The 14,564-nt window shown below is 33.7% G+C and overlaps 1 protein-coding gene across 4 annotated transcripts in view; it reads right to left on the bottom strand.

Moving 5' to 3' along the window:
* Window positions 1-4,919: 4,919 nt before the first annotated feature.
* FBXO8 (F-box protein 8) overlaps window positions 4,920-14,564 on the bottom strand; it is a 16,148-nt gene continuing 6,503 nt past the window's right edge. For all 4 annotated transcript variants that reach the window (XM_032685034.1, XM_032685035.1, XM_032685037.1 and 1 more), the window contains exons 4-6: window positions 9,675-9,793; window positions 7,875-8,071; window positions 4,920-7,079 (exon numbers count right to left, since the gene is read on the bottom strand). In XM_032685034.1, coding sequence (XP_032540925.1) covers window positions 6,892-7,079; window positions 7,875-8,071; window positions 9,675-9,793 — 504 coding nt within the window. In that variant the 3' untranslated portion in view covers window positions 4,920-6,891. The remainder of the gene's footprint in view (window positions 7,080-7,874; window positions 8,072-9,674; window positions 9,794-14,564) is intronic.

Raw genomic sequence — 14,564 nt, 5'->3', positions numbered from 1 at the left:
CTCTTTAAAACGTCTGTCTTCATCTGCATTAAAACCAACAAAATTTTAGTTTTAATGAAAAATCTTATCAAAGAACATTTCTTCCCTTGGCTCTTTCTGTTTTACTAACTTCAGTCTTCAGACTCAGATCATAAATCTTGATTTATGTTCGACAATTTATAATTTTAAATTAAATCTATCTTATATAGGAAATCAGAATGTCAGTCTATGTACCATTTAAAACTCCAAATTAGGCTTGTAAGTGCTGTGATTTTCAGTATATGTCATGCAGCACCATGTACACTGTGAACACTTAATAGCAAGAAAAGGAAATCATATACTAATATATTTACTTTTAAAAAGTTGAAAAAGAATTTAACAAAAGCTGATTACTAATCATGTGACTTCCATATTTTATTACATACCTAAACCTTATACATAGGGAAAAAAGATTCAAGCATTTTTTATTATATTTTTGCAGTGATAAATGAATGTTGAGCATTTATTCTAAATTTCTCTGCTATGCCAAGGGAAAAACCAAACCAAATCAAAAAAAGTCCAGCTTTTGCTAGTATAAAATCAGAAATGGCACTGTCAGACTTGACAGCATGGAGCAGTAGCAAATACATTTATTGATATAAATTCCTAAGTGGAATATAGAAACAAGAATTACACTTAATGTAAAAAAATACATCATCTTGGTTTTGACTAAGAAGCACACTGAGAGATGCACTTCTCCAGCACTGCTAATGCAGTTCTGTGATTTTCTTGCTTGTTTTGTTATGCAGGTGATTTATGCTGCCTGAAGGCAAGTAAACTTCAGAAGTTCTCCAGTTATAAAAATATATTTCAATTCAATTGTGTTGCATGTAATGAAGACAATTAGTCTGAATTCTGGATAGGAAGATGGAGAAACTGCAGTTGTGAAAATAGTTTTTTTAACACGCAAGAAATAGCTAAGATAAAAGTCATGCAAAGAATAAGTGTGCCATTGTGGCTCATAAGGAGTATGTTCTGCCTAGTGTAGTAGAGCAGTACTAAGTCTTTTTCACCATCTACATCACTTTGAAGCCTCACAGGATTTTTGGCCTGCTGAGTTAATTGATAGAACTGGTGTATAAAGAGGTCCACAGGAGTGAATGCAAGGTCAGTTTGTTGATACAGCGTTATGTGACTGCAGAAAGACTTTTGCAGCACAGGCAGGAATGTGTTTCCTTGGAAGGGGAAGGCTGCTTTTGAAATTAAAATAGTCTTTTCAGTTTTTGTGTATTTCATGTGTTAAGGAGAACATAATGCTCAAGCTGTAGACCAACAGAACAAATTTCCACAAGGAAAGCAAAAAAGGCAAATTGTAAATAATTTTCAATATCTACTTTACATTTCAAAAGAATTACTCATTTTCTCATGTTACGGTCCTGTATGAAAAGTATTGTGAACTTTTCAGATTCTGGCACACATGTGAACACAAATGCATTTGCCTTGAGTCCAACAGAGCATTCCTAGCAACCTATTGGCGTGTGTAGCGCTCAAAGGATGAGATCCTCCTAACGAAATGTAGATGGTCTTTCTCCAGAAAAACTTCGCTGAACAAGTTTTGATATATATTTTTCCCTGTTAAAGAATTTCTCCTCTGCATGGATTATAGTATTTTCCATAAGATTAATAATAAAGGCTGTGCTTGCTCTGAAAACTTCAGTTTACACTGGTATCCACTGTCAAAAACAGACTATTGAAGTAAGGAATGAGGTTCACTTCCTCAGAATGTGTAAATGTCCCAACTTACAGTTAAACTTTCAACAGCTGAAAGACAATACCATTGACATGTATCTGGCACTAGTTACTCAGGTTTATTTTTTCCTGGAAAGCAGTTTAGGGCGACAGAGTGGCGTCCGGGTTTCCCAGGTTGTTGTGCTGACAAACTGCAGTGGTGGTAAAGGCAGGGAGTCTGACAAAATCTCATTAATCATTTTAAATTAAATCCAACATTCCTCTCTAACACTGCCAAGAAGAAAGCTAACTTTTACAAATGAATACTCTCTCTGAAAAGAACTGTTATCCTGACCATGTTGCTTTCACATAAATAAGCTTGATTTTTTTTTAGGTACACACTCTATTAATAAGCAGCATTTTTAAGCTTAAAAATAATGCATTTGTTGCATTATTAGGAACGTGAAAAATATTTTTTGCTCATTTTCTGTATTAGATACTATGAGTGAACCACATAGCTGAAAATTAGAGCCTCTTCCTTCTTTTAATGAATTGCAGTTTTTTGCTTTTGTAAAATTGTAAATACAGAAAGTTCCTTTTTAATTTAAGTAAATTTCACATATGAAACAGAAATATTCTGTGTAAAGATTTTCTAATCCATCTTTTCTCTAAGCCTATTTATATGAATAAGAAAGGAAAACTGCAAATCTACTAACATTATGCCAGAAAAAACAGAGGTGATGAAGGAGCAATGTGATCTCTTTAAAGTTTTTTACATACACATTTCTGAAACCAGTCCTAGCTATTTGGGTATGATTTAATTGTGCATATTGTATTGCAAGTCTGAACTTTAACATCTGATAAAAAATATCAGAATATCATCTAAAACTTTATCCTATTAAAATCATTATTACATGTAGATTATAAAAGTTTGGATATTATTTCTCTTTAAGGCAAAATGAAACCATAACGTGCCTATGGGAGACACAGGAAATACTTTAAGTCTGTTCTTTTTCCATTTTAATAGTGCTTTTGAGCTTTGTTACTCAAAAGGGCAGATCTTACAATGGCAGAGAACAAGTCATCAGCCTTAATGTTTATGAGATCTGATACAACCATGAAATATTTGAAAAAAATCCCCATCCAATAGAAGTCAAGTAAATTCGACTTTTCTAAATACTTATTGTTATTTTGACATTTTAACATGATCAAGTAGGTATACCTCAATTTTGTTTAAGTACTTAAAATAATTTAATACTTGTTTTCCAAAAACAGAAATATAAACAAATAGTGAACAATGACATCTTTACACAGAGAACAAAATTATTACCACTTCAAAAAAGAGCAATTCCTGTTGGCAATTTTTATCTAAAGAACATTAATAAACTGCAGAATATTGAAGAGGAAACAGTAACATTTATTTGCCCAGTTAGTCAGTTTATTTTCCTAAAGCTGTATTTTTGAACTGTTTATAGTTTTTCTTTTTCCAGTGTGGGGGGTGAAAGGGAAAGGTTGAACAGAACAAACTGAAACTTTTTTCCTGAATGCGATATTCTTACTCACTTCAAAATTGACAAACATATCTCTAACTTACATTTGTTTGGGCTTTTGTATGTTGAAGTTTAAATTTAATTTAAATTTTAAAAAGTCAAAGCTGTATAAATATGTTGTTTAGAACTTGAATGGAAAGTATTCTAGACCCAAATAGAGTCTGAGAAAATGTATATCAGATACTGCCTATAACTACCATATGAATATGCAATATATGCCATACTGCTTCAATAAATGCAATGAGAGTCTGAGAATTTAATACATTCAACAGTGAGCTCTATTTGTGTGACACTTTACATGGACACAAGTAGACACATTTCCCCTACATGAACACAGAACAGTTGTCCTTCTGTCACATCTGTATATACTGAAGTTAGTAAAATTTCAGAAATGGTTATTCAGAACCATTCCAGTGTCTTTTAGGACCAGAATAGCCAGTGTTTGGAGGGCAATGGGCTGCAGGCTCATTTCTTCCTTCGGTGCTGTGTACAGTCTGTACACTCAGCGTTAAGGCAACACCACATGGTCAAAGTTTAAAGGACATGCAGTGGTGGAATCACAATAGCTTGGGAATCACTTTGCAGTTATAGGCTGATCGTGCTCATGTAATCAGGCTTGGAATCCTCTACCTAAGTCTTCTGAAGTGCTTGATCAAGGAGCTATTTCCACATCAAATCATTTAGTGACACCTGGATCAATTAAGTATCTATCATTTTCTTTTGCAATGTGCATTGAAGAAGACACTGCCCAAAACTCAAGTTTTGTAAAGGGTTTTTGGAGGATGACTAAGAGAATTTTTCTCACTTTGCAAGAGTACTATTACACCTGCTTATGACTATTTTTTCCTTTTAAGACAGAAAATTCCCTAATTTCACATAAGGTCCAGATTATTAAAATGCAAAAAATTACTTCTCAGCTGCTCCGGAAAAAAACTCGAACTGGAAAGAAAAAAAAAAAAGGACAGAAGAAATATCTGTATTCATTCTTTGTTTCTTGGTTGCCTCTGAGGGAATTCACACTTGGTATGTTGTTTGCTACTTCCTGTTCAGCTCTGAGCTAGAAACATAATGTACAACATGAGTTGGGCACTAATCATCTAACACTGTTCAAAATCCTATTGGGAAGATAGATGTGGTTATCTGTATGCCATTATGGTTTTGTTTCTTTTCCCTTGGACTTGTCCTATGGAAATTTTAATCATATCATCCTGTTTCTAATTTATCTTCTTGGCTGCTACACTGGCCTTGAAGCTTTCTAAACCTTGCTAATAGACGCATTCATCTACTCCAGAAAAAAAACATGTTCTGTCTACCTGGAGGCTTTGTTTTGTATCAGGGAAAATGGAAATTAAGAGAAATGCAGACTAACAATTCATGCTCTCTTATCAGTGCAAAATCAAAACCAGTATCACTAATGCCAACTTAAATACAAATCAGAAGAGAATTAAGCCTTCCTCTGCATTTATGGTTTGAGAAGAAAACATTTCCTAATAAGAATAGTTCTAACTTCAAAATTCACTGCATTCTTCTTATTACATGTATAACTTCTGAGGAGTGTTTTCTAGAAAACTGTATTCTGCAGTGTCCACTTAAGATCACTTTAACGAGCCCAGGAGACACTTGTCCTTTATTGTTAGCTTTACAGGTTATGTTAAAAGTTTTCCCACTTGTTTAGTTTTTTTAAATTTATTTTTCTAATACAGGAGCAGAAACCCATGCCTTAAACAAAGCTCCCCACCATACCACACACTCTTTATTTGTGTTTAAGATTAATTGACTGACCACTGCAGAACACATCCTTGGACTTTTTGAAATACATGAAAAAAACCAGGGTGAAGAGTAGTTATCCTGAGAGAGGCAAGTGATACTGTAAACCTGTCTGGAAGACAGCTGCTATACTGCTGGCTCCTGGCTTTGTGTGTGTATGCTACATAAATACAAATGGCATTTACACTTGATTAAAGGTAATATAATAAAAAAGTACAACATTTTCTGTGTGCATTTTTATATGTGGACCAGAGTTATAAACAAAATGTACCAAACACTTGAAATAGCAGCAATAGCTACATTTTTTCTTCCTGTCATTTAGGCAGCCCTTATGTGGACTGTCATGATTATTCTCACTTCTAAATAAAATATAACACTCCCTAGGTACCAAATGGAAAGCAGCAGCGTAGGCAAAGTGTGTGCCTATGAGGAGTATGACCTGCATTCAGTTCCTGGCTCTGCCATGGGCTTTCTACATAGAAGATCAGATTAATCTGAGTAATTAATTAACTAAGAATGCCTTCCCACCTCACCTCATGGTGTGGTAGGGAAAAAGAATAAATGTACTTGTTGCCATGATGAATCCAGATGCTACTGATAGCTGAATATTATGTAAACAAACCTAATAAAGAACAGCTCTTATTTTAACTATGTTATGTCAATTTAAGAAAAGCATTGCTCTGTGAGTTGTCTGAACAAACACCAGGCAAAACCTCATTCAATTCCTGCACATGCACAGCAGTTGCATTGCTAATATTCTACATACTTCAGACACAACCTGACCTAAGCAATTTTTGAAGTATTTCCATAAATCTAGAACTGTTTAAAAAGCTGGCTATATGACTGATTTTGAAAGTAACTCAGTATCTGACTCTGAAACGGCTCTCGAATCCTGCACAGTCACTGCTCTAATCTTGCACAGTCAGTTTTTAACAGCTTTAGCAATGAGTCATCTGGTATGTATTTGCCCAGGCATTTCCATCATTGACACTTCTAGACTGAGGGAACCAGCCGAAAGCCGCAACACGTTAGTAGCCCCCACTACTTTCCCTGTTTGGATTTTTCCTTGCTTACTGTGCTGAATAAGTGATTGTAGTTGCCCTGTTTCCCAAAAACTAGTGTCTGCAAAATAGGTTATATATGTAAATTATGTAAAACTCTCTGTACACTGCATTTATTTCCCTTGGCTATCCCCGTATGACATCAGGGTTCATCTAAAATAGAGCCTGTAATCTTTAAAACTGAGTGAATAGCAGATTGGCAATATGCTAATTCAAGTTAGTAAATATAGTATAAAATACCAGCCTAGATATTTTACAAGTGTTGTCATCTCCCAGAATAAACTTTATTGTAGTACTCAGACTAATGTTTCTCTAAGTTATGCATCTGAGGTAGTCAGCATTGTAAAAAAAATGCAAACAAAAGTACAACACTATTTTAAGAGATAAGAGGAGAAATTTTAGTTAAAATATTTCACAATAAAATAATTATGATTATAAATCTCTTCAGTTAAATATATACACATTACACAGTATTCTAAAAAGAATGAACTTATTAAAGTTTCAAGCAGATCTAACGCACAAATTCACCACTTTGTCAGCTTAGACTGTAATGTCAGTTTAACATTCGTAAATGGCTGTGTCAGACTAATGGCATTGTTTTGTGCAAAACTGAAAAAAATTATGAAAACCAAGTCCTTCCATTCCCATAGTAAATAGATAGAAAAGGTAGTTTACACATACACACACTTACGCACACAAACTTTGATTGCATACAGAGGTTAGAATGACCAGCACTAAAATAACCCCCATCTCTACAAAATAATTAATGTCTTGAATTGACGTAATATTTGAAAATTACAAATTTTAAGTGCTAGCAAATTGTGCTTTTAGGCAGCCACATGGCCAATAAGGTAGATGTTGTCATAAAGGTGCCCTACAAAATCTTCACTAATATTCTGTGCAGCTCGGCGCGTATTTCGGATGAATTCCCTCTTTGACATTTTGTTCTTCACGTGAGGGCTTGTTAGATCAATTGAAAGTAGAATCAAAGAGTAACACAGTACATAAACTGCATCTGGACAAGAGAGAATAAATAAAAAAAAGTTTAAAGAAGAAATTGTGATCATTAAAAATATTGTTCCCTCTCTAAGAACCTTATGGTCTTCATCACCTGGGCTCATAATTTTGTTTACATATATGTATGTATATATATATACATATATAACAACTCAAAGGGGTATCCCAGTGAAATGAAATTGAATACAGAAACTTTCAAAGTAATAATGCCAGCAGGTTGTCAAATGAGAATTCACAAATCTCTTAATATTTCTACATAATCCAAAAGTCACTAAGGGCTTTATGCATGTTCATTTAAACAGCTTCTTGAAGATTTTGTGAACTAAAGCCAATATCCTGCAAAAGCTTATCTTTAAAAAAGTAAGCAGTTCCACTGCTGAAAACTGCTTCCCCCCAACAAATTAGAAATGCTTGTTAACTTCGATGAGGCCCTTTCATTTCTGTGAGACTATCCACAAGGTAAAATGCTACGTGTGTAAGACTTTGCAAGAGGAAATTCAGAGACAGTAAAAAACTCAATTAAAAAGCTGAAGCACAGACAAAAGTGAAGGAAATAAACATGGAAATAAACTCTATTAATCAGCTAAAAAAAGAATCTGTATATTTGGGGTTTATTGTTTTTTGGTTTTTTTTTTTTTTTCTTAAACCCAACTGGAATTATAACTGTATACTGAACCATGTTTGTACTTTTAGAAATAGGTGTTTAGGTGCCGACTTTAAAGCTATCAGAAACAGTAGCATCATCCAGAAACAAAAAGACTAATCCACAAAATCAAAGCTCATTTTTGCTTACCAGGACTAAGGCCAAGTTCTCTCATCAAATCAGGATTACAAGCACAGAATCTGTGAGAGAATTTTGTTATGAGAGTTTCAAGGTACTCCCCACGCTCCTCAGGAGCATGAATGTGTCTGAAGAACTCTCTCAGTGCATTTGGCAAGAACTGATTTCTGAAGTTGTGCAGCGTCACAAGGTCGTCCAAAACATCTCGCCTGGTAGAATGAAAACTCACATTATTAGAGAAGTTTCTTTTAACTGTTGAAATATGAAAATGTAGGTTTTAAAAATAAAACTGAAAGCTTTAGAACAGTAGGATCTTTGTTTTCTGCTGAAAGGCAAAATGATCACTAACAGCACAAAGATAATATCAACACATGTTTTTCACTTATATAGTGGCCAAATACTATAAAAATACACATTAATCAGAATTCAAAGTTTCTTTATATGTATATTCAATCAGTCTACATGGAGGCTTTGCTTCCTTTAAACTGTGACAAAGCCATTAAAAAAAGACAGTAAAGGGAATAAATTCACGTGTCACACATTTGGATGCCTAAGTAGAAGCTGCTATAGGAGTGTCTTGTTAAAACCAGGCTTCAGCTAGACAAAATTTGTTCACTTAAGTCCATCAGGGTATGATGCTCTCAAGTATTTTCCACTGATCACAGAAACTAAACGAATCTAAAGGATTCATACCAGCCTACAGATGTGCAAAAGACATCTGAAGAATATATGGAAGCAAATTTGAAGTGAACCAAAGAATATTCTGCCATGTTTAACTTAACTTTTACCTTTCAGTACTAAGATGGGAGTTTCAACATTAGAAAACTGGTTTTTATTTTTAGTGTCTGAATACACTGTTTATGAAGGGAAGATGAATGGCAGTAGGGGTTGCTAATAATAACTTGCAACCTCATCCACTAAATGGGTTTGTGTATTTTCTATTGACTAAAAGATTGATAATCTGAAGTTTTACAGCACATGACTGTCAGCGGTGATAACAATGACATACAGAATGACTCCTTCTATTCCTTTAGTAGTACAAGTTGAAGAGGATGGCAAGCAGGAGGGGATTCCTGCTAGGAAGAACAGAAGGACAGCAGCATTTCTATTTAGGTGCCTTTATTGTTCTCCTTCTCTTTCAACTTCTGTTGAAAGTGCTGGTGCTCCTCTTTCCTCATACCGTCCCACCCCAACCTGATGGCATAAGAAAGCACTGCAGAGACAGAAGAGCACACTACAGCAGGGAGACTGTTCCTTACTGCAACTCATGATGCCTCTAAGAGGATGCACCATTGCATCTTAGGAGGTGTTTGCGACTTGCAGTTGAGAAATATCAGACAATCAAATAATGGTTAGGGGATTCAAAATTAGTTAAAAATCCATCAACCCTTGGTAAAGCGATAACTAATTTTTCTGATTAATATCCATACTAGATAGGGAAAAACCCCCTCAAGTCAAAAAAAGCAGCAAAATATCTATAAAATCTGAATGTTAAACAGTGCAAAGACTATCCTGCGCAGTTTAAATGCTCACCATAACTTCAAAACAATTTATGCCCAGAACTACAAAAATGCAGGAAAATCCCAGGATGTGAGACTAATTGTTATAGGTGGTATTTTTGAGGGTTCTTATAACATGTTACAGTCATATAAATACTTAAACTGAATAACTGTTCAGATTTAGCAGCATCATTTAGTTGCATCTTCTTGCCTTTTTACACCTTTAAAATTGCATCACTACAAACAAAATATTGTTGAATGGTGCTATACATTGAAAATTCATAGAAAATGTTTTAAGAGAAATTCAAATTACCTTTCATCAAGGTAGATTCTCAGCTTCTTCCAATTTAGTGTTCTCGTGCAAAAGATAAACTTAGCTATTTCTTTTGGTGAATCGTCTAATATGCCTTTGGACATAAAGTAGTTGACTCCCTGAGATAAAATACATGTACATATAAATTTGTTTAATCTTCATAATGTATTTGGGAACAAGTATTGTACTTCACAATGCAGGAATGTCATCCTACTAATTAGTTGGGTTGTTTTTCAGAATGATCCCTCCTCCTCTAAATCACATTTCAACATGCACAATACACTCTAAAATTATAAATCAAATGCAAAGAAACAATTTATTGTTATGGTTGAGATTTTACATTCAGTCTCAGTAGGAAATTTTAAATTATGAACCCTATAATGAGTATGATAGTTCTTTAATAATTTCTTTACAGTGTAGATGAGTATTTTTATTTTCATACTTTGTAATAGTGTTTAAAATGCTGCAGGGACCATAACTGTTAGTTTCATAACTTTTGTAAATAAGAAAATCTTAGCCATAATGTGTTTAGTCTTTAATATCTTTCATTAAAACAATAATGTTCTCACATGTATACAATGTATCACATTCAAATAGATGCATTAAATGCATTTGTTTAAATGTGTAATAATGCAAATAAACACAAGCACGCTGATTTCAAAGCATAGGTAAATATCAACATATATAAATATGCATACACATAAATAAGAACACTATGCCTAACATAAAAATAGTTTAAAAACACAGAATTGTTTATACTTCATATTCATATTATGATTTCCACAATTTTACACTTTTACAAGCACACATTTCTTGCAGAATAAACATGCCAAATTTAATTTTAAAGTATTTCAGTGATATTCAGGACTCTTTCTGGTCATTGAAATATCCCAAAACATAAAAATATTTCCCTTATGATCTCAGAAACCAAAACCCAATTAATGGATTTAAAAAACGTTCACATTTTTCAATAACAAAAATCTAAACCTGAGAACAACTAACCAACTTGTTCCAATTCAGTTTGGTAGGGGCTGAGAGTGGTTCTGAGCATTTGTTACAAGACTTAAGTACAATATATCTTGACTGTAGAATAACATTGAAATGCAGAACATGTAGGACAGCGCATTTCTGCACAGAACAATGTACCAAGGGCACAACCTAAATCACCTTTAAAATACTTCTGAAATATTTTTTCATAAATCCGCTGATATCAGGCTTCCAAATGCTTTGCAAGTTTGCCCTTTTAGTTTACATTACATCTATAAAGACATAGGGGCAACCTGTCATTCAGCGCGTAAGCTAAACTTCCCAGTACTCTTCAATTTTGTGTGAAAAAGAAATAAAGGACTGAGTGCAGGTTTGGAGCATTTTAAGAAGCAGATTAGTAAAGCAAAGCCTCAGTTGCATCAAGCAAAAAAAAAAAAAAGGTAATTAGAAAATATGTTTAAGAACAAAAGTGAAAAGCCAAGAAACACCTGTAATATTAACTAGCTATTTTTACCAGTCCATAATTTTTGCTTATATATTTATAGAAAATATCTCTTAATCAGTACATATTTATTTCATTTAAAAAATGGTTTCTAAAAATAAATCTTGCAATGTTAGGACCCAATTTTAAAAGAATCTGTATTTAGGACTGTAATGAAGCCTGTATTTCGCCATAAATTCACATTTCAGTCCAAATTAGATCATATTAGATCACATGTTTCTCTGTGACAGTAAATGCTGTAACTTCTTTCTTGTGCACTAGATTGCAACTCAACATCCAATCTTCACCTGATAGGCTACAAGGTGTTTGCACAGCATTTTTATTCCCTGTCTCTAATTCCCTCTTTCTCCCCCCACCATACTTAATTCTTGATAATATCTTTCTCTGTGAATGCAGTCTCATTCATTTTCCTCAACTCCTTCACAAGTAAACAGAGTATAAATGATATTTACCACATGCCATCATTTTTAGTTGCTTTTTATTTCATTCTAAGCTATCAAAACCACTTTGCAACAGCAGAAACCTGATTTCTCTGTTAAGTTCTTAAATTTTGTCTCCCAGCAAATGAATTTCATTTACAAGATTTACAGTATGTCATCAAATCTGCTTTTTGTAGCACTGTAAATACTGCCTGGAAACTCTCTCAGAAATCACGTTTCAAACAGATCTCTTTTGGTAGCTATGGTGGTCACTTGTGGCACACATACTAGCTGAAATAAGTAGTTCTACACACTATTAAAACCTACGCTAAGATTATTTATCAGTCAGCTGGTGATTCCCTTAGGAAACATTTGACTGCAGTCAGGTAGGCAGATCTGTGCCACTCTCTGCCAGGTCTGAAGAGGCCTTTTTAACACTTGGGAGACATTGAGGGATGAGCACATACAGTATGTTCTTTTAATTCTGATTCAGAGCACTATAATGTTCTTAGCATTAGAGAATTAGGAGAGATGCCTCAAGGATACCTTGCCTCTGGGGCAAGAATATTATCACTGAATTTCAGACAGCTCTGGATAAAATATCAACCTATGGAAGTGTTGATTTAAATTACATGTGCAAATAACAATCATAACTATAGACCAATAGTAACAACAAAAGCCATTTGTTCTATTTCAGTATGTTATTTTTTACAGTTGCTCCTTTTTTTCCATGCACACAATGCTTGTTTTCCCAACCTATCCTACTACAGCACTGACTCTCCTTGCTTGCTTTTCTGCCTGTTTCCAAGAGCCTTTGCATTCGTTTATATCCATACAGGATACCTAAAATGGAAAACTTTTATTTTTCAGTATTGGTTTTATTTCTGCATTTATTTTCTTCACTGCTAGGAGTACTTTCAGAACACTTCAATACAGCAGTCAACATTAAAACTTCTGTAGTTGCTTTTGACGCCTCTGTTTACATATGCATACAAAACAAACCAGACATATTCTAAGTTAATGGCACAGGAATTTTGGAATCAGTGTTTTTCTACATATATAAATAATTTCTCCTTTTCATATTCAAATGGAATTGTTTGCAAAGTCAGAGTCGGGAAACAATGAAGCTTTTTATCTAATGCCTACTTAAAGGTAGTGCAGGAAAATATATGACAAATACATTTGTCAATAAAGACAAATTTCACTTAATATTTCAAATTTCACATAAATGGCTTTACACATGCTGTATTTGTTTAGCTTAAGAGTTTTTAAAGGTGACTAAAGAAAACACTAGTAGTATCTTTACATAAACATTTTTAGATGATTTATATTACTGCAAGTTATAAGTTTTTACATTTTGGTAGGATTACAGAAGTATCAACAAAGTGCTCATTTCTTTCTAGTGTGTACTGTATTTAAAAAAGGTGATTTTGATCACCAACAAAATTAAAACATTTTTAAAGAAAAGCTGACAAAATATATGAATTCAAGTTTAAATAATAGCTTAATTATTTAGTTAAATTCTTTGGAGATAGTGACTGTCATTTTATTCTGTATATAGAGTATCTAGCTAGCATAGTAGGGTGCCAATTTCTTATTGGGGATTCTAGGTAACACTAACATTATTAGCAAATAATAATTAGACATGTATGGTATTATTGCTCCCATTCTTTATATAGTTCATGGTGCATCTTCTAGAAAAAATGCACAGTACAGATGAGATATTTTCTACTAGAAATTTTTAAGATTCTTTTACTAAGTAATGAATCAAGTAATTTGGTGACAAATGTGGACACAATATATAACATACATTTAGTGTCACTTTCACTGTACCTCTTTAAAATACAGTTTCAGTGATACAAACTTATGATGGCAGAAATTGCAAGTAGAACACAGAAATATTTTCCACATTACACAGAATCCATAACTAATAATTTACAAGATTAAACCCCTCTGACGTTAATGTAGAGTTTTCAAAAGGTTTGAGCTGTATGTTACTTTCCAACTTTTTTGATAAATCACACAAAAGAACTTCTTCCCCCTATAGCATACACATAATTCTGGTAGTCTTCAGACAGATAAATCAATGCATCTAAAAATTGGCTTGCTTAGTAAATGATAATGAAATAGGATAAGTTTCAAAAAAAACTGCTTAGAAATATACAGCATTGTAAACATTCCACCATCTACACACTATCTAAAATTAAAGTCAGGTAAGGCAGCTGACTTTATACACAAGTGGCAAATCATTTAAAATCAGGAAAAGGTCAGAAAAAACTGACTTCCCTGACAAAAACTAAGGGCACTTGATAGTGAAGAAGACAATCAGAAGAGTGGAAAGCCAGGCTTAGTATAAGCACTGTCTTACTGAACTTTATTATTATGCTATATAAAGGAAATCACAACCTCATTAAAGACTGACAGGATGAAAAAAAAAATACATCTTTCCTGATCAAAAGATTTTATTTTGTACCTTCAGTTTCAATCTTAACTACCTAGCATAGCTCCACATACTAAACTTGACAATATATTTTGTAGGGAGTTAGAAACTGGATACAAAACAGTGGGAAATAACTTCTGGTTGCTTACAAATTCTGAGTCATAAGCACATGAGATGAAATGAGCACTGCATGAGAAATATTTCACATACACCATACAATCCCCTTAAAATAAAATACAGCAGAGATCATGTAGGCAGATTAAACAACATAATATTCATACTCATGTGTTAATACTGACACTAAATTCCCCCCTCTCCAAAGAAACAATAAAAAAACAGGTTCCAAAATCTTGGCTACAATGGTGGCGCCATATGAAAAAAACCCCAACAAAACCAATCAACCAAACAACCAAAAAAAAAACCCCAACCCAAACATGCACTGGAGGGGTTTTTTATGTGTAATGTGATTAGGCACATCCTTTCAGCTGAATGTGAGCACTTGCTATGAATTATGCAAGCTCATGCACACAATCAACACACTA

The sequence above is a fragment of the Chiroxiphia lanceolata genome, chromosome 4 (assembly GCF_009829145.1).
Source record: "Chiroxiphia lanceolata isolate bChiLan1 chromosome 4, bChiLan1.pri, whole genome shotgun sequence".
Taxonomy (NCBI): domain Eukaryota; kingdom Metazoa; phylum Chordata; class Aves; order Passeriformes; family Pipridae; genus Chiroxiphia; species Chiroxiphia lanceolata.
Note: the sequence above shows the minus strand (reverse complement) of the source record. Positions and strands in the feature narration are given on the sequence as shown.